Below are 27,698 nucleotides of genomic sequence, written 5' to 3' on the forward strand. Positions count from 1 at the left end.
AAGAATCTTATAATATTTATGTGAAATTTATGTGTTGGGCCCCTAAAGTTTTGTTGTGTAAGAAATTTACAGTTTAAAAACGTAAAGATAATATTTTTAAAGACCAGTTTTTCAATGCTACACTTTTTCATTAAATATTGGGTCCACCATTTGGGGGCCCCCGAAATTGCGGGGCCAGTAGCATATGCTACATGTGCCTATTAGTTAATCCGGCACTGATTGAGGGTAATTAACTACAACGTACACAACACAAGGCTTGACTCTATGAACTTTAAACAGCGAGTTAAAGGGCACCGAACAGCTCATGTACATTTCATATACAGCCTTCCGTATAAAACATGCAAAACCTGAAAGTCTAAAAACGGCTCTTTATAAGGACCGGATTAAGAAGAATGGATACTCCGAATAATTTTTAAACTGTATACCATTATGAAACTGTTTTTACCTTAACAGCTATGCACTGGTTCCATTCCGTTGAGGGAAACACATTAAAAGGTGGACGATGCGCGTGCGCGGAACAAGCTACGGTCTCCTGTACAGGCCAGAAGGCATGGTGTCTTTGTGTCTTTTGTTTTCGCGTTTTTTTAAGAAGACTGGAAATGGTCTAACTGGTATGCATCAAATGATTCGCTTTAAGATACTACTTGCGGTCTTTTCGTGTTTTTGCCCTCTTAATGCATTTGCATGGATGTCGTAGTATTTTGCAGCTGATCGTAGCAGTGTTCTGTTAATTTTAGTGAACCCGGAAGGTGGAACGCGCACTTCACAAATGAAGAGGCAACCAACTGTCAAGCAGCACCTTGTGAATGGGAAAGGAGCAGAGTGAGGTTACGGAACAGAGGCTGGTACCGTGACATGGAGATGCTTAAAAAACGATTTCCTTTCCATCGAAAGCCTCCCTATCCTGATCCAGTGCCACTGAGGAAAAGGAAATCGCAGTTGTATGGCACGGAGAATGGGAGTTCAGGACGACAGGCAGGTAACGAGCCAGAGGTACCGGGCCGTAATGAATGGGGTGAAAGTTTGTTTTTTATTGTGGACAGGAATATACTGTGTTATAACTTACTTTAACTGATGATAAGCGAATGAAATGCAATCAACTTGTAGTTTTTTGGTTTTGAATAACCGTAGTTCAAAAGTAAAGTATTTTCCCATTTATTTATTTATATTTTACAGGTATTATTGGAGCAAATCCTTCCGTGGTACTTTTTAGCGTGTGTTTTCGTCTTCTCAACTGCTTCCTAGTACAAACCAGCTTTGTACCAGATGAATACTGGCAGTCACTCGAGGTGGCTCACCGCATCACCTTTAAATATCCTTTGAGGTCTGCTTTCGTAATTTATGTAAAGGGTCTTCTCTTAGCAGGAAATTTGTTGAGTGGCATTTTCTGATCATTTATAGGAGTTTGTACAATGTATATATATAGTTTCTATAGGAGTTTATATTTGGGAAGGAGAGCTTCAGAAGTATTCAATCATTTATAGATTTTCTGAAACTATTTATTACAGAAGTCGGATACACAACATCAAACGCTGGGACCTCTACACACCCACACAGAGCCAACTTGGAGAAAAAAAAAACCAGGTATGGCCTTGAGAAGGTAAACCAAAGTAGTTGGAGGATGCAGGAATTAATGGTGAGTGTGGCAGCACCTGCAAGCTCTGACAATCTATGCGAAGTCACTATTAGTAAGAGCTACACTCACAGAGCAATTTCTTTGGACCACTATACTAATGCTGCAAAAGGCCTCCTTTTGCTCACAAAACAGCCTCAGTTCTTCAAGGTATGGATTCCACAAGATGTTGGCAAAATCCCTTTAAGATTCTGGTCCATGTTGACATGATTACAACCCACAATTTCTGCAGATTTGTCACCTGCACATTCATGCTATGAATGTCCTTTCCCACTACATCCCAAAGGTGATTCAGATCCAGTTAAATGGGAATACCACTGACAAATACTGAACTCATTTTCATGTTCATGAAACCATTTTGAGGCGACTTTTGCTTTGCGACATGGTGCATTATCATGCGGAAAGTAGCCATTAGAAGATGGATAAATTGTGGGCATGATGGGATGCACATGGTCTGCACAAAACTCAAACAGGCCTTAACATTCAAGTGATGATTGATTGGCATTAACAGGTCCAAAGTGTGTTTTCTTGGCATTCCTCACACCATTATACCACCACCAGCAGCCAGGACTTTTGACATAAGGCATGTTGGGTGTATGGATTCATGCTTTTGACACCAATTTCTGACCCTGTCATCTGTGTGCACCTCTGCAGAAATTGAGATTCATGAGCCCAGGCTACATTCTCCAATCTTCAACTGTCCAGTTTTGGTGAGCCTGGACCCACTTCAGCGTCCGCTTTCTGTTCTTGGCTGACAGGAATGGAGCCCAATGTGGTCATCTGGTGTTGTAGCCCATCCAGCCTCAAGGTCTGTGTATTCTGAGATGCTTTTCTACTCACCACAGTTGGTTATCTGAATCACTGTAGCCTTTCTGTCCACTCAAACCAGTCTGGCCATTCTTCTGTAACCTCATCAACAAGATGTTTCCATCTTCAGAACTGCCACTCCTAGGATGTTTTTTTGTTTTTCGCACCATTTGAAGTAAACTCTAGAGATGGTTGTGCATGAAAATCCTAGGAGATCAACAGTTACAGAAATATTCAAATCAGCCCATTTGGCACCAACAGTCACGCCACAATTGAAATCACTGAGGTGACATTTTATCCCCATCCAAGTTGTTGTGAACTTTAAGTGAAGCTCCTGTCCTGCATATACAGGATTTTAGGCATTGTGCTGCTGATCGGCTGATTAGATTATTACCAAGTGTTCCTAATAAATTAGTCAGTGAGTGTATGTGCACAGTCTTTGAAAAGCAAAACCCCTTAAACCTTCCATCACAGGCCCCCACTGAACCAAATGGTTCCATATTGCAACTCATGGTGATCAGATCGGGCAACAACTTAGTCTGGAAACCAGGGCCATTGAAGCCAATTGAAAAGTGCGAAAGAAAAGACAATGCAGTTCCTGCCATTGAAATGACAAACACTGTTACCAAAACCTATGAGAGAAAAGAATCCAGAAGTGCAGAGCAGGAAAATGTTTGATAGTTTCATTGATTCATTAGTGTGTTTATTTTTTATTTTTATTTTTTTTTGAGATAATTTAACTTTAACACCGCAGTAAGTATTGAATTGTTAAGTATTGGAGACCTGATCATCTTTCCTTTTTACGAAGCTTTTTCCTGTGTATAGCTCCCCAACTTTCAATTCATGTAAAATTCAGAATCCTGAACAGGCTCCGAAACATTTTATAGTTGAAGGGTTCCAGTGTTGCTGGTCATGTAACACAACTTGATATGATGTTCAAAGTGTATTTCCTAATAATTCCTTAATGCTTTTACATATGGTTATTTAACATGGGAATGGACACAGGGACTACGGAGTTACTTGTACCCACTCTTCTTTGCCAGCATTTATAAAGTTTTGCACCTTCTGAACAAAGACACAGTGCAGCTTCTGGTAAGAACCTTTTGTTTTTTCTTTAATTCCCTGTGTATTTTAAGAGTTGAGATAATGATACAAAAACTAGACAGTTTTACACTAGCAGCATCTTTAAGCATTATTCTATTTGTTTTTAAGGTGCTTTTACATTTTTCAATCTCTACCTGAGTGAGTGCTTCCTACATTTGTTCTGTGTGTTAAATGAGTGATGCACAAGTATAACAGCTAATAAATTAATGTTTGTTAATGTTGGGTGCCACAGAAAGTAAAGGGCATAATTTCCTTTCCAAGGCTAATCAGCAGGTGGAATTCCGTCACCTTCTGTTTCCATTCATATGTTCCATTCAGTTTACCTCAGACGTTGGCACAGGGAATGATGTCCCACCTGAGTGGACTGCATTCCAGTAAAACCTTTAGAAAATCAATACGGATGTGTCCAGGAAAACTGTTGTTGTGCTTGCTCCATTGGAGTAAATACCAGTTGATATTTTTGTATATCCCAACACTGTGGAATCAAGTCCACAGAAAGACGTTGGACAGTACTGTGTGCACGACTGATTTCATGAGACACAAATAGACAGAAGTGCTAATAAGCTATATTTACTACACAACTTACAGGGAAAACTTGGGGGTTGGTGGCAGGATTGGCACTCCAGCCACCGAAAAAAAAAAACCTCACACTGTTCCAGTGTGGTGCAGAGGTGTCACCCGCTGCACTCAGCTCCTAATCCGGTTGGTTCAGCGTGTGGTGGGTGCGTGAAAATGCTATCAGCGTATGCTCCCAACCCCCTCTCTTTCACTAAAATTCATGATGTAGTCTCCATTTTGGGTTGACGTCATGATCTAAAGCAGGGGAACTCAACGTCAGTCCTAGGGACCCCCTGTGGCTGCAGGTTTTTATTCCAGCCAGCTTCTATTTTTAATTGGAATCCGGGGCTAATTAACTGTTAATTCTGTGTTTTGGGAACAATATAGAAATTAGAAAACTAAGTTTGGTAAAAAATATATATATATATTAAAATGTACTAAGCAGTTATGTGGGAATAATGTATTTTTTTATTTTTAACAATATTTTGATCTCGATGTTCATTCTGTTTTTCCCGGGTGTTCTAATTGTTTAATTAATCCATTGTTTTCTAATTAGTGGGTCTGACGCTAAAGTAGTTGCAGCCTTTTACAATTCAGTGTTGTTTGCCTGGGTGTCTGCTCTGCTCGTTTTTAATTGTCATTATTAAGATACAATGAAGGGAGCAAACTGCACATCCATCCATCCATTATCCAACCAGCTATATCCTGCAAACTGCACAGAGAAAGGGTAAATTATAATGAAAGCAACAAAAGGGAGTTAAGCATTTAAATCTACAGCAAAAGCAGAAATATTTCTAAACTAGCCATGTGCGCCCAACTACGTTGCGCGTGTTAAAGTTGTCTGTGAAGGGCTCCCTGTTTAAACGCGGCTGCCAGTCATGAACTGGGCCCTTCGTCACACAGCATTATGATTTTTTATAAGGGAAACAAAATTACAAAACAAAACCCTTGGACATTGATTCGATAGGAATGGCCTACTCGGTATCACTGTCCGAATAGTAATTATGTGGTGGTGGAGGAGCATTTCTGCTTCTCTCCGTTCACAATCCGTCTCGTTTTCACGACGCTGTCGTTTCCTCTCATGATCTCTTCTCAACCTTTCTCCAACCTCGCAGGTTGCTTTGTGGCGGTCTAAAGAGTAAGGAAGAACTAATGCTTCTTTCTTGAACTCCAAACGCCGACTGATGGAAAATCACAGAAGTGTGTCCGACTTATATACTCTGACTGCCGACTCCAACAAGTGGGTGAACATTCGATTTGGACGAAGTGCTGCCAACGACGGTCGATAGAAACACAAAAAACCACAGTCTCGACAACGAAGCAGGTGTTGACGCCAGATCTAAACACAAAGCACGGTGTCGACGCCAGATCTAAACACAAACAGTGGTGTCGACAGTGTTTGTAAACAAAAGTAACAACCAAGGCAGTGTCAGGGGAACATGAATCTGCAGACAAACAAAGATCAAGATCCAAATCATGGGTGAGCGGCAAGGTCGGCGACTATCGCCATCGCAGAGAAGACGTAGCGTCCGTGCTTCGCTTTATTGAGCTTTTCACGAGGCAGCATCACAAATATCAAGTCGTTCCAGTCCCTTAAGAGGATCCGCTGTGGGAGAGCGGCAAGGCAAACGAATCTGAACACCAGCGACCCGAGATTGATCCCCACAGCTCCCACCCCAAATGAGACTGTCATTTATACGTAGCTTTTCGTGAGGCAGCAATTCGCGGACAAACAAAGATCAAGATCCAAATGAAGATTTTATATAAAGATGTCTTACTGAATCCAACAGGGGGTGCTAGCTCCCTGGTTGGAATAAGTTCTTTTGTAATTGCAGTGTGTTATATAACCCGAAACTATATAGATATGATATTAAAAGGCGATACCCCTCCTTTAGTGATACGGCGGTAAGAAATCACATTGGAGAAATAACTTAGCTTTCTTTACTGACAGTTTACGCAGCATAACAGACGAGGAAGCCAATAACAAGACCTTGTGTCGTCGCTGTGCTGGAAGAATTTTCAGGATCGGATGACGGTATCTTTCATCCGTCCGTCAGCTTCAAAGGTGTGCCGGGCAATGTTCCAAGGCTTTATACTCTTTCTCCATGTGCAGACCCCCACTTAGGTACATCATGCCATTCCAAATAAGGCAAAGAGAAGATACAATGTCATACTGACTCTGTCACACAGAAATAGTACAATGCCCATTTTGCAGTTGTCCCTTTCTTGTCTTCTAATGCTTGCCTAGCAGTTTTAAATGATGAGCCCCTGTGTGCTCAATCTGGCCTTGTATTAGCTGTACATGTGAGTGGATTTATGAAATATTTTTGTACAGAGCACAGTGACATATTAAACTTATTACACTTACAAATGTAAAAATCATGCCTCTGTGCTTTCTTATTGTAGAATAAGAGAAGAGAAAAAAAATACCAGCTAATTAATTGAGATCAGCGTTATTAGTTGTCACTGATTATGAATCTGGACCGACTTTGAGAACGCTTGATCTAACGTCGGACAAACTCGGACTTGACAGACCAGCCCAGAGTTTCTGAGTTGTAAATCTGACTTCAGGGGGCTTGACAGCTGAAAATTCCAACTAGAAACTCAAAAATTCCAACTTCCCACTCCAAATAGAAGACAGCATAGGAGTATTCAAAAGCCAGTGGCTTTGCAGAGCCTTCTTCTCAATAGTCACCTTTTTGCATTCCTGATTAACAAGACTACTATTCAGTCCGACTTTTTAGAAAGGATTTGTTAATATGCGTAAGGTTTTTCTAACAGTTTAATAATACAATATTACTTCTTCACTTCTGTGGTGGGCTGGCGCCCTGCCCGGGGTTTGTTTCCTGCCTTGTGCCCTGTGTTTGCTGGGATCGGCTCCAACAGACCCCTGTGACCCTGTAGTTAGGATATAGCAGGTTGGATGATGGATGGATGGATGGATACTTCTTCACTTATCAACATTTTGTTTGATCTTCCTTCCATCTCATTCCATGTATTTAATTGGAATTGATCTTTAAATTTCAATTTGACTGTAACTCTTTGAGATCTGAACTGTTTTAACTGATTTAATTTAGAATGACTTGCAAAATAGCTGACTGGGAAAAGTAATGTTTACTGTTTCATGGTTTAAACTGTAGTGAGAAGTTGAGCAAAATTACATCTTTTATTGGTTAGCCAATAAAAGGTGTCATTTTGCTTGACTTGTCACTATATTCATAATGGCTAACACGGTACAACACCCCAGTTTAAACTGAAAGCCTAGTATAAAAATGTAATCGAGATTACTGAGTCAGTGTAATATTCTAGACAGCCCAATGTATATTGAACTTATTGAGCATCATTAATCACATTGAGTTTTACACTTACTGTGGAATGCTTTTTGTGAAACATTATTCATGATTTATTTTCATGATCCGCAGATCATCACCCCACGTATTGTCCAAGCACTTCTTGCGGCGTTTTCAGATGTCAAACTGTATTCATTAATGAGAAGACTGGAAAGTCCAGACGTTGCCAGATGGGTGGTAAGGAGTGACTTTTGACTTTCCGTTCAATTTTTAAAACCCCCTTTTTCTACTCCAACTTAAAGTTAAGTGTTTGCATGCATCTGACCCCCCCAAAGGTCACGCAAAAAGACAATTTCCGTCTGGGATTAATAAAGTGTATCCAATCAAAATCAAATACAGCAGAGGGGATCAGATTCAGTTCTGCGGTGTTGCAGCCAATTTTTAATCAGAAGTTCATTTTTTTCTTGACACCAATATCAGCTCCGTTTACTTTTATATGACTCTTTACTGTGGACAGGCTCCAAATGCTGACCCTGCATAACAGACGGGTCACATGCTAGAACACAGTTAAGGATATATTTTTTCATAAATATAGCATTAAAAAGCAGACTAACGATGGGTGAGGTTAGTGATAAAAATGTAAAGATGTGAAGGGGGCTTGATGGACAAAATCTTTTAATAACCGTTTAGCATCATGGAGTCTTAGCCTCACAAGGTTTTCCTAACTGTGTTAAATAAGCAGGTATTGTTTTAAGAGATGCAGCTGAGTTCAGGATGCTGTACGATTACCAGGCACTTTATACTGACTTTTGTTTGTCCTGATTAAAGTATGCGGACACGTCAGTAGAAAGCAGCCTTTGGCTTTGCATCTCAACAATTAAGAATTTATTCCATATTCATGTTAAGTCCATCTTTTACCTTTTTAACTAAACTTACTTGGCTATAACATATATGCTTTCATCTATAAGCTAAAGATACTTTTCTGTAGTCATAGTAGTCACGTTACCTGTCATAGACTGCCAATAGAATAATTAAAAATCTTTTGCCGTCTCTTGCCCTACGTGTACCTTCAGCACCTTTCCTCCATAAGCGCATGTGTGTGAACGCCTCTTCATCAGAGCTCCCTCTCTAGTCTGCATCTCGTACTCATGTAATATTTGTGAGACGCCTTTCTCGCCTCCTGTCCGGATTTATTCTTCCTGTCTTTGAAGGCGACTCTCTCAGCATGGCTCACAAGCCTTTACTCCTCCACGTGCGTCTCACACTTTCACTTCCTTTTTTGTCAGGTCACCAAAGCCAAACTGACCAATCAGACCACTCTGATAGACTGGACACGCAGACCTTAACGTTGTATTATACAGTGATCCCTCGCTATATCGCGCTTCGTCTTTTGTGGCTTCATTCCATCGCGTATTTTAAATGTAAGCATATGTGAATATATACCGCGGATTTTTCATTGCTTTGCGGATGTCTGCGGTCTACAGTACGTGTGCTTCCTCAGTTGATTTGCCCATTTGAATTCAAACAAGGGACGCATTTGAATTCAAACAAGGGACGCTATTGGCGGATGGCTGAGAAGCTACCCAATCAGAGCACGCGGTTAAGCTCCTGGGTGCTGTGCTAACTCTCGAGCGTCTCGCGACCATTCTACGAATGGCAAAAGATCTCCAGACATTAGTTGAAGAATGGGACCCGCAAATGATTCGTTCTTTGCAATTTAAAAATACTCTTGACGGCGCCACAAAAGTGTATAGGAACCTCTTTACACAAATGAAAAAGCAGCGCCAGCAACTGCCCATCACGATGTTCCTTACACGCAAAACACTGCCTAGTACGCCTTCAGTGGAAGAAGACGACGGCGGTGCTACACAGTCGCCTGAAGAGGTTCCTTTAGAACAGCTGTGACAGTGCAGTAAATGTCATCGTTATCTGACAAGTTGGTGAGTACCCAAAACTATTTTTCTACGTACTTAGTACATGTATGTACGTTTATTGTAACTGTGCACACATTTTATACAATTTTTTCCTTGCATTGTTGGTATTTATTGCCGGTGGCCTGTCTATCGTAATGGCTGTAACAAATGTGATATCAGAGACGCTCTACAGTATCTTTAAAATAACATTTTGGTTTTATGTACAGCATTTACATGTTATAGATTTTTCACGTATTTTTATATTACCTACTCAATTACAATATGTTTAAAACTGTATTACGTATTAAATAAAACTCCTCAATGATATACGGTACGTATGTTTGTGAGTAGTATATAAACTGTGTTTACATACATAATTTCAACGAATCTTACCTAATAACTAAGAGAATATAAAGGGTTTATGCTGTATAACTGTACGGGGAATATTTATAAACCATGTGGGAGAGTTTATAAGGACTTAAAATATATAAAAATAACCATATAAACATAAGGTTTCTACTTTGCGGATTTTCTTATTTCGCGGGTGGCTCTGGAACGCAACCCCGGCGATGGAGGAGGGATTACTGTATAGCAGATCTATAAAAGCCTTCTCCTAACAAGAATTGTTAGCACATCTGAGATCACAAGACAAGAACACACATCTTGCTTGGTCTGTTCTGGAGGCGTCTTTGATAAATACATTTCTTATGTACTTCCTGGAGTCCTGAGACCCTTTCTAGTCTATCGATGAAGTGAACCAGGGATCTAGAATATTTCCTTATCAAGCTGTAGAGTCACCAAAGACAAAATGTGTGCTGTAATTGTGGAGGGCTTTAAGCATAGCCACACAAATGGCTCCAGTTAACTATTGAGGAAACTCTGAAAGTAGTGTTGGAGGCGATGAAAATCTCAGTGATCTGCTCATCACTCCTCTTCCTATTCCAGTTACCTTCAAAGCCGCCAGGCAGAAGAAACCAGACTGTCTGTCTTCTCAGACTAAGTAATGTTTCGTTAACTGCTATTTATTTATTTTTAAACTAGGGGGATGTGCCCCCTACTCACTTCGCTTGCCCACCACACAACCCCCACCCCCAGTGGCACGCTTCACACTGGCCATTTCGCATCTCTGCCGCCCGCGTTGTGAAGGTGGGGGGGCTGAATGCATGCTAAGGACTGATAAGCTGCTGTCTTGCTGCTAGCTGCTACCGAGCTGCGTGATCTGCATGTCGCGCTGCGCGACGATCATTTAAAAGCCTGTACAGCAGCTGTCCTTTTGTCTCACTTCCTTGTCTCGTGGGACGTTAAAGTGTCTCTGAGAAATTGTTTGTAAGTAGGGCGTGACGTGCAAGAAGTCTCGCAGGACTTCAAAGCGTCTCCCCAAGATGATCACATCTCGACTCCAATTTTTTTTATGTAATTAATAGATATATTAAGCTACTAGTGCATTATCCTGTATTACCATTGATTTTAGGTTAAGAAGTATTAAGAGGGAACCTAGCAATGACTGGCCCACCTTCACAATGTTTTCAATTATTTCCTATGGGGAAAATATCAGTCACAACACTGGTTGAGTCCATATTAGAGCTGTAAAGCAGAACACACTGCACTTACTCTAATTCATGAAGTCTTCTTTCTTTTCTTTTGTTTTTTTCCTTCCTAGTACTTTTGTCAGTTGTCTTCCTGGTTTACATGGTACTGCTGCACAAGAACCTTAACAAACACCATGGAGACTGTTTTCACAATAATAGCTCTGCACTATTATCCCTTGCAGGGTTCAAAGACGCAAAACAGGTTAGTCCGGTGCATTCCAAAGAATTACCCAAATGAAAGCTCTTCATTGTTGCAGTATATATTGTTTTGTGAATATTTTATTCATGAAAAAATGTGTTTTTTATTTACAGTTTCAAGTATCTCACTCTGGTTGCTTTGGCAGTCATCATCCGACCTACAGCAGCTATCATTTGGCTTCCTTTGCTAATTTTTCACTTTTTTCAAGAAGACAATAAAGTGAAATTACTCCTGTATAATGCTGCTCCTGTAGGGTAAGAAGATTCCTCTTCTTTAAAGTAGAAGTGTTCAGAGGAAAATTCTATTTACTGCTCTGTTATGCCTTAAGAGTTTCGTTTTTGTGTATACAATGGTAAAGATCCATAAAAACGTTCTGGATATCTAGGGTCTGTACTCCAGTTGACGTTAGTGATAAATGCCAGCAGTAACCATACAAGTTACTGCCGTCTACAGCTATGACATGCAGGCTTGTCATTTCAATCTTCGTTTTGGTTTTTAGATTGTCGTTTATAGTGTACTGACAGGGTCTTGTTCGCAGTGTTAACAGCCATTATCTGGGGTCATTCAGGACAGGCAGTTGTTCCCAAATCCCCATAATGCACTTTTTACAGTCTTGAATTAAAAGAAGAAAGTGTCCTGTTCCTGTCATTGACTACCACTTTTTAACAGCTCTCCTCCCTCCCACCATTGTCGTATTATATACACCCTTGTGCAAATCAATTGAAACAAACTCTGAAAACAGCAAAAATCAGTTTTGCTCAATTTTGTTTTTATGAATAAAGCACACCTGGTCCTGCGGTGGGTTGGCACCCTGCCCGGGATTGGTTCCTGCCTTGTGCCCTGTGTTGGCTGGGATTGGCTCCAGCAGACCCCTGTGACCCTGTGTTCGGATTCAGTGGGTTGGAAAATGGATGGATGGAAGCACACCTGTCCACAGAATCAGTATCTTTCATTCTAACCTCTCCACCACCCGGCCTGCACTACGCACCTGCCACGTCACGTCTCTGCCGCTCGCGTATGTGGATTTCACTTTCACCAAACAACAAATCTTTTAATTCTCGCAGATACGCCTCTTCATTAGGAAAAAACACTACTGTTCCCTAATGGCAACATGAATTAGAAGATCTACAAGTCTCTGACTTAAAGTTTAAATACGAACAATATCTATGTCCAAATATTCAATCTCTTTTCATTATTCCATTATTTCACCGCATAATATTTTCCGTTTGTTAGAGCTAATGTGATCTTTACTATCATTTTTTTGAGACTTTCGAAATTTTGTACTTTTATTATTTCTAACCTGCTCTACATGTGTATTGTGCCAATATTTTTGAACCTCTTTACAACGTTCTACATTGTCATCTACTCTTTGTCTTTTATTTCCGGCCCTGGGCCTGGTTAAATCTCTTGGCACAAAGTCTTGTCTCGCAGGACTTGAAATTATCTCATATATAAATGAAAGAAAAACTTCTTTGTCCGTGTTTTTCAGATTAATTTTCTGTAATACTTTTGGACATATGGATTTGCATCCATTATTGGCTATAGAATTTCTAATACGTCCAATAGTTTAACTCTTTTGATCCTTTGTTGCATCACTTCTCCGTGATCATAAATATAAACCTGACCGAATTGTGTTTTCTTTGAAATTAAAATTGTCGTAGCGTTAATTGTTGTGGGACCACAGATTCTCATAGTGTATGTTCCTGAATCATTTAAATCTACATTTTGAGCATTGATTGATGGATTGATGTGAACGCGAACAGATTATTGTAGATTCGGATATTTTGCCTGTAGTGTTTGTGGATTTCAGTTTCACCAAATACCAAATCTTGTAATTCTCGTGGATACGCCTCTTCATTGGGAAGAAACACTACTTTTCCATGATGGCAACACAAATTACACGATCTACAAGTCTCCGTAAGTTTAAAGCCGAACAATATCTACATACTTCTGTCATATCTTATCAGTATGCTGCTGCTGGAGTATGTGAATTTCCCCTTGGGATTAATAAACCAACCAACCAACCAACCTACCTACCTACCTCCTTACCTTACCTAACCTCACCCAAATATTCAATCTCTTTTTGCTGTTCCGTTATTTCACTGAGTAATAATTTCTCTTTGTTAGCGCTAATGCGATCTTTACTATCATTTTTTGAGACTTTCGAATTTTAGTATTTTCATAGTCTCTAACCTGCTCTACATGTGTATCGTGCCAACGTTTTTGAACCTCTTTATGATGTTCTACTTTGTCTTGTACTCTTTGTCATTTATTTCCGGCCCCGAGCGCGGTTAAATCTCTTGGCACAATGTCTCGTCTCGCAGGACTTGAAATTATCTCTCTGAAAAAGTCACGCCTCATCCCAGGCTAAAAAGTCTTGTCTCATCCCAGGATTTTTTTTATGTAATAGAGAGATATTCCTATACTCGTATCAGTACATGATATGACCTCCTCAGCTCTTGAGAAGCATCTGGATGTGATTTGGCACGGAATCCACTAATTTTGAACAGTCTTGGAGAATTCTAGGGTCTGGCTAGCAAAATCCTATCATCACCTCCTTGTGGTGTTAGCTGGTAACCAGAATCCTAGAGACCTTGGCTAATGGTGGGGGTACGGTGTCAAGTGCTGCGACACACCAGCCAGAATTATTTTGTTGCATCTTATGGAACTGGACTTTTATAATTCTGCAAGGGCGTCCCCCGTAGGCGATATTTGTCACCCTTGCCCGATGCCCTCAATAAAAAACAAGTGGTGGAAACCATGCTCAACAACTGACCCTACATGAACCCGGAATAAAAGCCAGGAAGAAGAAGGAAAATTGTAGGGTCAAGGTACCAAATTTGAATTAGGGCCTAAATCATCATCTCCACTGTTGTGCAGTCAATTCCACAAAGTCATTGCTTACAAATTAACCACAAATGTTCAATTAGGCTCAGGAGAGTTTCCAGGCCACTCCAATATATTAATTTGATTCTCATCAAAAAATGTCTTCACTTGTATTGATGTGTGACACGGTGCCAAATCTTGTTGAAAAACACTGCTTTGTGTGAAACACCCGCGTAAGACAATGTTTTGGGTTGCTGCAGCTATTATGGCATTCAGTACATGCACCCATTCAAGGGCATGATGCACTCACCAGAGTACACTGAACAAAAGTATTTCCCAATGAAGTTTGTAGATAGATTCCCTCCAGAGCTGGCACCATTATTAGACTACTGGAAGGACACATACAGTACCTGTATGTTGGAAGGCAACACAGATGAAAGCAGCGAGTGGCTGCAGGTTTCACCACAATTTGTGACACACAATAATGTCAGCTTTCCACAGACTACCAGTTCTGTAGAGTGCAGACATTGACCTTTTCAGTAAACTGTATATTACTACCACCTAGCCCAGGGGTAGGCAACGTCGGTCCTGGAGTGCCACAGTATGTGCAGGTTTTTGTTCCAACCCAGTTCCTTAACGAGAACTCAATTATTGCTGATGAAGCACATATTGCTTAAGTGACATTTTGATGCTTCATTTTAGTCGTCTCGCTTGTTAAGGTTCTCCAACCTTAATTGCTTATTCAATCTTAAACTGCTGCATTCAGTGTTTTAATTGCTCCTTATTAGCAATAAGATGTAAAAGACAAAGCAGCCAGCAGTTCTCCAGCTAGCTTTTTTCCAATTACATCTGTGTGTGTTCATCATGCACGGTTTGATTTAATAAAACACTTAATAGAAAAATGTGACAGACTGAAAATGATCTGTTTTAGGCTTCAAATCATTTGGATGATATCCTTGGAAAGGAAAAAAATCTACGATATAAAAGCCTTACATTGCACAGACTAACAAGCCATAAAATTAAATAAGGTCTGAGATTGGCAATGATTGGTTTCTAATTAAGCAATTGGGTTGAATGAAAACCTGTAGCCACTGCGGCTCACCAGGACCGACATTGCCTACCCCTGTTTTACATCTTATTGCTAATAAGGAGCAATTAAAACACTGAATGCAGCAGTTTAAGATTGAAATAAGCAATTAAGCTTAGAGAACCTTAACAAGCGAGACCACTAAAATGAAGCATTAAAATGTCACTTAAGCAATATGTGCTTCATCAGCAATAATTGAGTTCTCGTTAAGGAACTGGGTTGGAACAAAAACCTGCACATACTGTGGCACTCCAGGACCGACGTTGCCTACCCCTGACCTAGCCATTTTAATTTGGTGTCACATTATCATGAACAGCAGAATCACATCGAGATCCGGTGTCACCCAGAGGTGTCCACATCTAAATATGTCTGTCCAGCTTAATTGCCACCTGCAAATATATGGATGAGATGGCACATAACGTGGCACTTTAAAATGCATGTACAAATACCTCTTCTTTTACATGGTTTTATGTTTCTTCTCACATGGTATTTTGTTTTAGTGTATTTGTTTAATTTTTTTTTAGTAAAGAATAACATCTTCACAGTAAATGAAATGATCCTCTCAGCATGAGGGGTATATACGTATACTGATGGGCCAAAACTTCGTGACCTCTCCCATATGACGTGAATGACGTTGGCTATCTTATGACAATGACGCAGATCAAGATTAGTGGGACTGTGTAGATAAAGTGTTGTCATATCTACATGGCGCGACTGAAACGTATGCAAATCCCCATAAACGAAAGTCTGCAATATCCATCCATCCATTTTCCACCCCGCTGCATCCGAACACAGGGTCACGGGGGTCTGCTGGAGCCAATCCCAGCCAACACAGGGCACAAGGAAGGAACCAAACCCGCCGCAGAGTCTGCAATATGCACTTTAATTTCATCAGAATTGTTTGATTTATAATTTTAAACTGTGGAGCCGATGAGTAAATCAATTAAAAATGTGTCTTTGTCCCAAACATGAAAGAGTTATGGATTCATAACCCATCCATCCATCCACTTTTCCAACCCGCTGAATCCAAACACAGGGTCACGGGGGGGTCTGCTGGAGCCAATCCCAGGCCAACACAGGGCACAAGGCAGGGAACCAATCCCGGGCAGGGTTGCCAACCCACTGCAGGACACACACAAACACACCCACACATACAAGCACACACTAGGGCCAATTTAGAATCGCCAATCCACCTAACCTGCATGTCTTTGGACTGTGGGAGGAAACCGGAGCGCCCGGAGGAAACCCACACAGACACGGGGAGAACATGCAAACTCCACCATATAAGAAATATTGAGAAGCTATCAAAATAGGCACCAGTTGGGGAAATAAATGTAAGTGATCTACTTATGATGTATTACAAACATGATATCCTTTGCTGCTGCCCTTTTGTTCTTCAATTGACTTATTTATATGGCGGACCAGGCCCTCAGATGACTTCCAGTTTCTGTTAAGTTCTAAGTAATTAAACAAAATGTTTCTAGCCAAAATTCCCCTGACACGATTGATTTTTTTTTTTTTGTATTTTTCAGGATATTAATTCTTGGAATTTCTACATTCATCGATTCTTTCTGTTTTGGGAAGGTAAATGTAAAGACAAATTTATATATATAAAAGTCAATGTTATGTGTGTATGTACAGAATCTAACAAAGTTAGTACACCCCTCACATTTTTGTAAATATTTGATTATATCTTTTCATGGGACAACACTGAAGATATGACACTTTGACACAATGTCAAGTAGTCCGTGTACAGCTTGTATCACAGTGTAAATTTGCTGTCCCCTCAAAATAACTCAACACACAGCCATTAACGTCTAAACCGCTGGCAACAAAAGTGAGTACACCCCTAAGTGAAAAATGTCCAAATTGTGCCCAATTAGCCATTTTCCCTCCCCGGTGTCATGTGACTCGTTCGTGTTACAAGGTCTCAGGTGTGTTAAATTTGGTGTTATCGCTCTCACACGCTCTCATACTGCTCACTGGAAGTTCAACATGGCACCTCATGGCAAAGAACTCTCTGAGGATCTGAAAACAAGAATTGTCGCTCTACATAAAGATAGCGTAGGTGATAAGAAGATTGCCAACACCCTGAAACTGAGCTGCAGCACGGTGGCCAAGACCATACAGCAGTTTAACAGGACAGGTTCCACTCAGAACAGGCCTCGTCATGGTCAACCAAAGAAGTTGAGTGCCCGTGTTCAGCATCATATCCAGAGGTTGTCCTTTGAAAATAGACGTAGGAGTGCTGCCAGCATTGCTGCAGAGGTTGAAGGGGTCGGGGGGGTCAGCCTGTCAGTGCTCAGATCATATGCCCGCCGCACACTGCATTAAACTGGTCTGCATGGCTGTCGTCCCAGAAAGAAGCCTCTTCTAAAGATGATGCACAAGAAAGCCCGCAAACAGTTTGCTGAAGACAAGCAGACTAAGGACATGGATTACTGGAATCATGTCCTGTGGTCTGAGGAGACCAAGATAAACTTATTTGGCTCAGATGGTGTCAAGCGTGTGTGGCGGCAACCAGGTGAGGAGAACAAAGACAAGTGTGTCTTGCCTACAGTCAAGCATGGTGGTGGGAGTGTTCTGGTTTGGGGCTGCATGAGTGCTGCCGGCACTGGGGAGCTACAGTTCATTGAAGGAACCATGAATGCCAACATGTACTGTGACATACTGAAGCAGAGCAGGATCCCCTCCCTGGGTCGCAGGGCAGTATTCCAACATGATAACGACCCCAAACACACCTTCAGGACGACCACTGCCTTGCTAAAGAAACTGAGGGTAAAGGTGCTGGACTGGCCAAGCATGTCTCCAGACCTAAACCCTATTGAGCATCTGTGGGGCCTCCTCAAACAGAAGGTGGAGGAGCGCAAGGTCTCTGACATCCACCAGCTCCGTGATGTCGTCATGGAGGAGTGGAAGAGGATTCCAGTGGCAACCTATGAAGCTCGTGTGAACTCCATGCCCAACAGAGTTAAGGCAGTGCTGGAAAATAATGGTGGCCACACAAAATATTACAATTTGGACATTTTTCACTTAGGGGTGTACTCACTTTTGTTGCCAGCGGTTTAGACATTAATGGCTGTGTGCTGAATAATTTTGAGGGGACAGCAAATTTACAGTTATACAAGCTGGACACGGACTACTTTCCATGGGATCAAAGTGTCATACCTTCAGTGTTGTCCCATGAAAAGATAGAATAAAATATTTACAAAAATGTGAGGGGTGGCTGTACTCACTTTTGTGAGATACTGTATGTCTGCTCCAGCATCACTGCCAAACAGCTGGAGTGATTTTCATGACGCTTGGTACACACGTTTCTCATTGGTCGACTAAAAATACTGTTGGGTGAAATCAGCCCTAAGCCTTCTGGGTAGGGTGGGGGGGTGATCTTGTGGTCTTGTACGTATGTTCTCATCCAGTTGACACTCGGAATGTCCACCAGAGGGCGAACTGGAGGTGACTGGCAGCCTTCTTTATGTCGGAGCACCACGGTGCCCCTGTTACTTTTTAAATAGAGTTGCCCGGTTCTGAGCAACAACTGGATGATAACATAAATACAAGCACATTAGTGAGTCTTCATTGTTTGTTAATTTATTAATTTTAATTATTATTTAATTTATTTAAGTTTATTATTTAATTTTTTTTTTTTGTTAATTTATTTATTATTTTTAAAGTTGTGTTTTTTGTTTTTATTAAATTTTTCTCAAACAATTAAAAAAAAAACACTTAATTTTCCTCCCAGGCAACACCGGATATTTCAGCTAGTATACGAGTATATTTATTGATTCTTTGTATCAAGCTATAAAATTAATAGTAATATTACTGAGGTGGATATGTAATGAAGATACAGCACCCTTTGTTATTTTTTCCTTCTTTTTTCTTTTCTTTGTTTCAGTGGATCCTGGTTCACTTAAACTTCCTGAAGTTCAACGTAATTCACGATGTTGCATCATTTTATGGCTCCCATCCATGGCACTGGTATTTCACTCAAGGGATTCCAGTGGTCCTCGGTCCACACCTTCCATTTTTTATTCATGGCACACTTTTGGCCCCAAAAAGATACAGGATACTACTCCCGGCTATAGTCTGCACGGTTATAGTGTACAGGTATAGTATACAAATCTGCGGATGTTATACATGACTGTACATTTTTTCTAAATGTGCCATAGAGTTTGCTCTTCTGTGTATTGTTCATAGGACTTTAGAAAATGGCTGCATCTCTTAACATTTGGAAACATATTCAAATCTGACCCTTATTTCAATAAATTACGGTGATTTTGTGTAATAAATAATATTCCCCAGCATAGAAAATGTAGGTTCAGCCTTGGGTCCAATACCTAGTGCCATCCTCTTTCGGAAGAAATAGCTTAATGGGTGCACTTTATTTAAACTGTCAGAATTACTTGAGTTGCATCTCCTCTCAACATTTTGGCCATTTGAATACATATATTTTTGTATTTTACGGCCATGAATACATATATTTTTGTATTTTACGGCCATTCTTTTCAGACATGTGTGGAATGGGAGACCCGGACACAGACAGGCAGACGCGTTACAAGCCATCACCACACGTTTATTTACAATAATACTATTTACAAGTCAATAAGTGCACCTTACTCCAATTCCCCACAGTCCCAAAGTCCAGGCTTCCTTCAGCCTCCTCTCTTCTCTTCCACACACTACACAATGGGCCTTTCTTCGCCCACCTCCTTCTCCGACCTTGTCCGCCTCCTCACCCGACTCCAGCCTTGATTGTCGGGAGGCGGACCTTTAAATAGGCAGCTGATTGCCGACTACACCCAGCCACCTGTGACACACGTTAGAAGTTGGATTAGTTATTTTGCCTAACTCAGTAGGACATCGGAATATTTGGGTGTCCTTTCCCTAAAGCCGACGTCCCACTACGTGATCTCGAGTGTGATTGGATGTCAAACTTGACGCCCACAGCTGTCTTGTCATGTCGCCCGAGTACGTCAAATTACAGGACTAGAAATCGCGGCAGATTTCAAATCGGAAGGCTGCATTATGAGCATCCAGCAGAGTTTCACATTTCTAAAGGTGTCTGAAGGAGCCAGTGTCCATGCGGAGGGCTAGAGAGTCCAGCTGAAATCTTGGCTCTTTTCACCATATAGAAGACTAGGGCAGGACATCAGAACAGCGTTTAGTTTTCACTATGGGCCCTGACTCTTAGTAGTCATATTGGCACTAAAGGATTATGATTATAAAACAGTTATGAATGTCGGGGGTCCATTCCTGCTTCGCTAACGGATATGGCATCTCCTAAAACAACAAGTGGGTAGTTTTGCTTGACTCCTATTTCACTGTTTGACTGTTTATTGGTTTCTGTCATCTTTCAAAACAAATACAATTTAACGTGTGTATGCCAGCTGACGTGATATTCTTTTGAGAATTTGCAGATCATATTTGTTGTAGTAACTATTAGCACATTGGCCCATTTCCTTTTGAACAACTCAGTTAGGTAAAACTAAGTGGGGTCCTTTCAAATTCTCACTAAAAACTGATGTGCCTGTGCTTATAAAATGATAATTTTTACTTTATGGCACCTACCACATATGAACACAAAGCTTCTTTATGAATCAGAGTAAGGTGCTATTTTATTAAAATGTATTTATTATTATTATTAACATTACAAGACCAGAAACCTGAGGTGCTCATCACAAATGCATTACTAACAGAAATGTCAGCCTTTGCCATAGACAAACAATTTCAGTTTCTTCACAAGCTAACTGCATTTTTGTCTTCCTGTTCAGCTTGATGGCTCACAAGGAATTCCGGTTTATTTATCCCATCCTACCTTTCTGCATGCTGTTCTGTGGTGAGCATTTTTCTTACAAACTTAACCCTACAGGTTAAAAGACGTTTCTATTTCTATCTGTTTGACTATCAGAGGTTAAACTTCAACTCCAGAGATAGGAATTTTCTATAGGTGTTCAGATACACCACAAAAATCAGTGTCTGGAAATCCATCGAAAATACCCAATTGAGACCAACGGCTCAGCCGGCCAATCAGATGCAGCCATAATGTTGTTGTTTTTTTTTTTTAATTGATTTTAATTAGAAACGGATAACACCCCTTACAGTCACGACAAATTGAACAAATCAAAGCAAAATTCGAACCCCACCCAAGAGAAAGAGAGGGGAGCCAGCAACCGAAGCTACTCTATAAAAGGAGTAAGAACAGAAGGGTGTCCATTTCCCCAAAATGTTGTCGTTTAATCCCAAGTGTTTCCTACAACTTTGTTTAGATGCAAATCCTCTGTGTGTTTTGATTTAAGTTAAAGTCACCTGGACAGTCCACTTTAATTTGATTAAATGCATACATTATTGGCATTTCTGAATTCGGACCACAGACGTGTGTGTTTACATCGAAAAGGTTTCCAATTCACCACTTGAGGATGAGACACATTTTTAACAGTGGAGATGTACATTTTTGCTGAGGTATTAAAAAGGATTATAGAATGTGGGCCACACGAGTGTAAGAAACTTACGTTTACTTTTTAAATGATTCGTCTACCTGAGGCTTTGTTTTTCTTAAAGGTCACTCGCTGGCAAAGCTAAGACGTTGGAGGAAGCCAGCTGTGTATTTTCTGCTCTCCTTCAACCTGCTGCCAGCTCTGTACACTGGGCTTGTCCACCAGCGTGGCACACTGGACGTCATGGCTCATATTCAGCAGCTCTGCCAGAAAGACAGCGCTGACAGCTATGTGCACTTCCTCATGCCTTGTCATTCTACTCCATTCTATAGGTAAAAAAAACACATTTCTCTGTGCTAGGAAAGTATTGTGTGCAAATGTCGTATCGTATGACACTCCCAGAAATCTGAAAGTATTTTCTTGTTTTTATCAGGACTTCACTGAATTATTCAAGCAAGTGATCACTTTAGCACCCTGGTGATCACCCAGGATAACCTCAAACCGAAACCCACTTTGACTATCTCACTCGATTCACCACAGTAGACCACCCCAATCCCCACGCAAAGACAATCGCACACTGAATTATTCAAGCAAGTGATCACTTTAGCACCCTGGTGATCACCCAGGATAACCTCAAACCGAAACCCACTTTGACTATCTCACTCGATTCACCACAGTAGACCACCCCAATCCCCACGCAAAGACAATCGCACACTGAATTATTCAAGCAAGTGATCACTTTAGCACCCTGGTGATCACCCAGGATAACCTCAAACTGAAACCCACTTTGATCACTTTAGCACCCTGGTGATCACCCAGGATAACCTCAAACCGAAACCCACTTTGACTATCTCACTCGATTCACCACAGCAGACCACCCCAATCCCCACGCAAAGACAATCCCGCTAAATTAATGGAAAGAGGGGCTAACCCTTTCCCTCACCACCCATGTGGGTCACAAAGACACTGGCATGTGAAAAGCTGGGTGACACCACCACAAAGAGTGGAAAACACAGACATGTGAACATGTGAAGAGCTGCTGATACAGATGGGGGGGTAATTCTAGAACATTCAATGCAAATGTACTTTAATTTGGATGTAGTTTTAACTGTAACTTCAAATTAATGTTGATGTCCGGACAGTTTTAACCCTGAATAATTAGGTGTGTTCACTTACAGTCCAATGCCTGTCTATCTGTCCATATGAAACCATCCTGCTCCCACTGGACTGACTGTGTTGAAATGTGCCACTTGCTCTTCAAGGAAATTACTTAACATTTAAATGTTTGTTATCATGAATACAGCGTGCTGTACAAAGCTGTGAAACTCCCATTGAAAAGCACTGAAAACTGTTTTAAAACTTTTCTGCCTTAAATTGCAGAAATATTCTGTGTGACATCAATTAAGGATTAATTTGCTGGTTCAGATTTACCTTGAGGGAGGTCCCTTCAACTTTTATATATCTTGTATATTTTCCTTAACATACGAGTTAATTAAATGCCAGGAGAGATGCGTGCAAACCACTTGTACAACAACTCGCCACTTCTGCTGCTTGAGGCTTAAAAACAAATTAAAAAATCAAAACATCACTTATTCAGAAATGAACATAAAAGGATTATGTAAGAACAGCAAACAAATATGTACTTTTAAGTATTTACAGTGTGTCTCTCTATTATAATTTAAAAAATCCTGGGATGAGACGTGACTTTTTCAGAGAGATGCCTTCACGCTCTGCGAGACGAGACTTTGTGCCAAGAGATTCAACCAGGCCCAGGGCCGGAAATAAAAGACAAAGAGTACAAGACAAAGTAGAACGCCGTAAAGAATTCAAAAACGTTGGCACGACACACATGCACAGCAGGTTAGAGATAATGGAAGTATGAAAAAAATGATTAAGTAAAGACCGCATTAGCGCTAACAAACGGAAATTATTACTCGATGAAATAACGGAACAACGAAAAGAGATCGAATATATTGTTCAGATTTAAACTTTAGGTCGGAGACTTGTAGATCGTCTAATTTGTGTTGCCATCAGGGAAAAGTACTGTTTCTTCCCAATGAAGAGGCATATCTGCAAGAATTAAAAGTTTTGTTGTTTGGTGAAAGTGAAATCCACATACGCGAGGGGCAGAGACGTGAAGTGGCTGGCACGTAGCGCAGGCTGGGGGGGGTTGGCAAGCAAAGCAAGCCCATGGTGCTGGAGAGGTTAGAATCGAAGATACTTATTTTGTGGACAGGTGTGCTTTATACACATCACGAGCTGAGATCAGGAGTTTCTGTAATTGATTGATTGCCTACGTGGTACACAGATTATAATCTGTGAGAGACGGACTTCTCGCTGGGTTGCAGAGGATCAAATCCTAACAGTATTTCTCTCAATGACAATTCAAATCAATTTATAACTTGAAACTGCCATAAAAATTACAGACTGTTCATTTCTTTGTCAGTGAGCAAACTTACAAATTCAGCAGGGGATTAAATAATTATTTACCACACTGAAAATATTTTTTTAAAAAAGAATGCACTTTAAAAAAATGTGCAAAACTGCTATTAGAAATGTAAATGAGTCATTTTAATGCCCGTGAATCCACTTATACAAATGTGAAAACTGTTTTACTCTGGAAAAATGTCAGTAAAATATATCTCTATTATAAAAAATGTTTGGGAGGGAGACCTTGGAGATGAGACGTGATCTTCTCAGAAGACAATCTGAAGTCCTGCGTGAGACACTTTTAAGAGCTAGGAGCAAGTTAAACGACGACAAGCAAAACACGCAGCTTGCCAGCAGCAGAAAGCCAGCAGAAGATCCGACTGCTTCTCCTTAGCGTGCGTTCAGCTATCCTAACACCCCTTCACAACGCGAGCAGCATTACACGTGAAGTGGCAAAAGGACAGCTACTGTACAGGCTTTAAAATGATTGACGGGCAGCGCGACAAGCAGAATGCGCAGCAGAAAGACAGCAGATGATCCAACCGCTTCTCCTTAGCATGTGTTCAGCCAAACCCCCTTCACAACGCGAGCAGCATTACACGTCCTGTGAGGAAGAGATGTAACTACGACCGGGGCCGGAAATAAAGAACAAGTATTGTTTTTACAAAAGTTTTAAAGTAAAAGTGAAAATAATGCATATATAACAATCTCTTTCAATGGTATATCAGGTAAACCAAACCCGGGGGTGAGCGAGCGAAGTGAGCAGGGGCAGAGCCCCCTAGTACAGTACATGTAAAAGTTGATTGCTTGACACCCACTGCACGCCCAACCTACCTGGTAAGGGGTCTCTTTGAACTGCCTTTCCCAAGGTTTCTTCCATTTCCCCTAACCCGAGTTTTTCTTTGTCTTCTTAGAGAGTCAAGACTGGGGGGCTGGCAAGAGGCAGGGCCTGTTAAAGCCCATTGCGGTACTCCTTGTGTGATTGTGGGCTAGACAAAAAAATAAATTGGATTTTATTGCACAATAACTGGCTAAATAAAAAAAAAACAATTTTTATCACTTGGGACACTAAAAAAAAAATAGAAGAAAACAATTTTAAGGTAATGATCATGAAAAGCATGTGCTGAGTGATGAAACAAATAATATGCTAATGATATTGTTGAAAATGTAAACCATAATAAGAAGACAAGAACTAAGTTTTGACAACAGGCAGCTCAGTTGAATGCAGTTAGCCAATTTCTACTCCACTGAGATTTACCGCCTTCTAAAATGTGAAAAACGAAATCTGTGCCCCATCCCTGTCCATATGGAGGTGCACCTGACATTCACCCTACTAATTCTCTTGAAATATTGTTATGCCACCCTTTAAAGGAATCCGTAGACGTACTACTTTACAAACGCTCAAAAACAAAGGTCTGGAATCAGAATTCTAGTAGCTCATCTCTAGGCTTCCACCTGTAATGGTTAGCGAGTCTCACATAACTTACAAAAAAGCCATAAATATGGCAGATTAAGGCTCCACCAGAGTGGCGTACAGCGGACCCTCCCATGACTTGTCCCACACGCAGTGTGCTGTGTAACTTAACACCCTCTCTGCTGCCTTTAGTGCTTCTGTTCTCACAATGTCATCCACTAGAACCTCCACATCTTTTACATAAGGCATCATTTTCAAGTTTTAGACAGTCTTACCAGTTTTATTCCCAGCTAATTGTTTTTTTTTTCTTTATCATTTTCTATCCTAGTCATGTCCATTGCCCAATTCAAATGGAGTTTCTGCAGTGTCCCCCAGACCTGAGTGGAAATCAAAACTATATGGATGAAGCAGACGTATTTTATTCTGATCCAATGAAATGGCTTCAGCAAACATTTCATGCTGAAGCTCCAATACCAACCCATCTTGTGTTTTTTGATAACCTGGAAAAGGTATGTGGTGGCATTTATTTATTTGGCCTGTCTATACTCGCTATCCAATTTTATCACAAGTGTTATTGATGCATAAGATTTACAAATCATTGCATTTCTGGTATAATGTTACACTTTGGAACTGGTTGTCATATTTGGTATAATCAATATATATATATAATATATATAATCAATGTAGTATTTAATGGCTTTGCATCTCAATGTAGTGCACTGAGTCACAGTAGTGGAACTAAGTGATAGTAATTGTATAAAAAAATACTGGAATTTAGTGGTCACTAATTCTAGACTTTTTAAAGTGTATACTGCTTTAAACTGGCCACATATTTAATGCGGTTTACAATATTATTATTCAGCATTAGTTAAACGGCATACCAGACTATGAAAACTCAGTAAAATGTCTACATATTTAAATCAGTCATTGCACATCTTCTCATGAATATGTCTTCTATTTTCTGTTTCAGGACATCCACTTATTCTTAGAAAGTAAAAACTATACAATGGCAGCAACATTTTTTCATACACACGTTCCTGAAGGGCGCGTGGGAGAAAACGTTTTTGTATACGAAAGACATTTATGATGCACAGTATTGAATGAAATAAAAATTCAAATGCCGGTGGATCCTTTGATGCCTCTGACTGGAAACATAATGACGACCACTAATGATAACTTCGTATTATTTGGGTAAAGTGGTAACATTTCAATTTACTTTAGTGCCTAAAGCTGGTAAACCACATGTCACAAAGCCAAAAAACTGAAAGCAGCAAACCCCCTTCTAAACAAAAGGGTTATCAACAGCATTTTTTTAACATAAAAATGTACCTGCAGTAACAAACAGTCTTGAGATATGCAACTCCTGTGAGAGAAAGATGCTTCTGTCTCATTATTTTCTGGTGGTGTTTGTGTGTGAGGGGGCATATGCATTAGCCCACGTGTTGGCACACTCATAAATAGACTTGCACCTTTAAAGGATATGGTACTGCTTCCAATGGGAGATCCAACCATCACTTATAAACTATGTTTAAATTAAAATGCATTTATTTGCTTAGCAAACACTTTTATCCAAACCGACTTATAAAAGAGGTCAGCATAATGAAATACACACCAGTCTGGGGGACTGTTTGGGAACAAGTGTGACAGGACAAGGTGACAAAACTGATATTCACAAGTGAACAGCTGTAAACGAGACAGATTGTGAAAGTAGTTACAAGAATCTATCAAAGCCATTGTCAATTAAAACGATAATCACCGAAAATAAAGAGTCTTCTGACGCTTCTTAGACGCACTGAGGGAGTCACAGCCTTCATACGGAGGTGGGATTTGATTTCATATTTATGTATGTGATTGAAAAGGCGTTATTGTCAGGAAACTACTGATGTTATTATCAAGTAACACAATGGAACAGGAACATTAAGAGCCTGAAATGTTTTTTCATCCCTTGCTCTCCATGGCATGGTCTACCAATGTGCCATCCACATCGATACACGCCTGAAGACGAAGAGCAATGTAGTCACAGACGGCTTGGCACATCTGAACTGGCATCCTCTGAAATCCTTCTGTGATAGCTGCACGTAGCTCAGCCACATTGTGGATGCGTTGTTGATACACCTCGTCTTTTAGGTAACCCCACAGGAACAAGACTGGTGGGGTCCTGCACATCGTTGCTCCCATTCTCAGGCTACACATTGATGCCATTTTTGATATTTTCGCACAGTAGTTTAAATGCTACAGGCTGTGAAACGTCATATACATAAATACGGGCCACCCTGGAGTTTGCTTTTAGTCCTCTGAAAAAAAAAATAAATGCCTTTTGAAATTTTGCAAATGTAATTTTTTATTAAAATATATAAATAAAGAAGATAACTGGTACGGGTTTGGTGTTTTGTTTGTTTAAGGGCTCAGCATTT

At 40.5% G+C, this 27,698-nt stretch overlaps 1 protein-coding gene across 1 annotated transcript; it reads left to right on the forward strand.

The window, feature by feature from the left end:
• The first annotated feature begins 511 nt into the window (after positions 1-511).
• Positions 512-26,404, forward strand: pigb (phosphatidylinositol glycan anchor biosynthesis, class B). Its single transcript, XM_028822980.2, has 13 exons — positions 512-611; positions 738-979; positions 1,177-1,312; positions 3,415-3,532; positions 7,525-7,629; positions 10,966-11,096; positions 11,207-11,347; positions 16,539-16,590; positions 18,902-19,113; positions 20,778-20,842; positions 21,565-21,772; positions 25,613-25,793; positions 26,255-26,404. Exons 2-13 carry the CDS (start codon positions 856-858, stop codon positions 26,369-26,371), a joined length of 1,590 nt encoding a protein of 529 aa, XP_028678813.1. The 5' UTR covers positions 512-611; positions 738-855; the 3' UTR covers positions 26,372-26,404.
• Positions 26,405-27,698: the final 1,294 nt, after the last annotated feature.

The sequence above is a fragment of the Erpetoichthys calabaricus genome, chromosome 17, assembly GCF_900747795.2.
Source record: "Erpetoichthys calabaricus chromosome 17, fErpCal1.3, whole genome shotgun sequence".
NCBI lineage: Eukaryota > Metazoa > Chordata > Cladistia > Polypteriformes > Polypteridae > Erpetoichthys > Erpetoichthys calabaricus.

What these genes read in the sequence shown, in the direction of transcription:
- pigb (XM_028822980.2), top strand. Translation starts at nt 856, where the DNA reads ATGGAGATGCTTAAAAAACGATTTCCTTTCCATCGAAAGCCTCCCTAT. An exon ending in GGTTCAAAGACGCAAAACAG is followed by an intron (nt 11,097 to 11,206) that starts GTTAGTCCGGTG and finishes TTTTATTTACAG; the next exon opens with TTTCAAGTATCTCACTCTGG. An exon ending in ATTCTTTCTGTTTTGGGAAG is followed by an intron (nt 16,591 to 18,901) that starts GTAAATGTAAAG and finishes TCTTTGTTTCAG; the next exon opens with TGGATCCTGGTTCACTTAAA.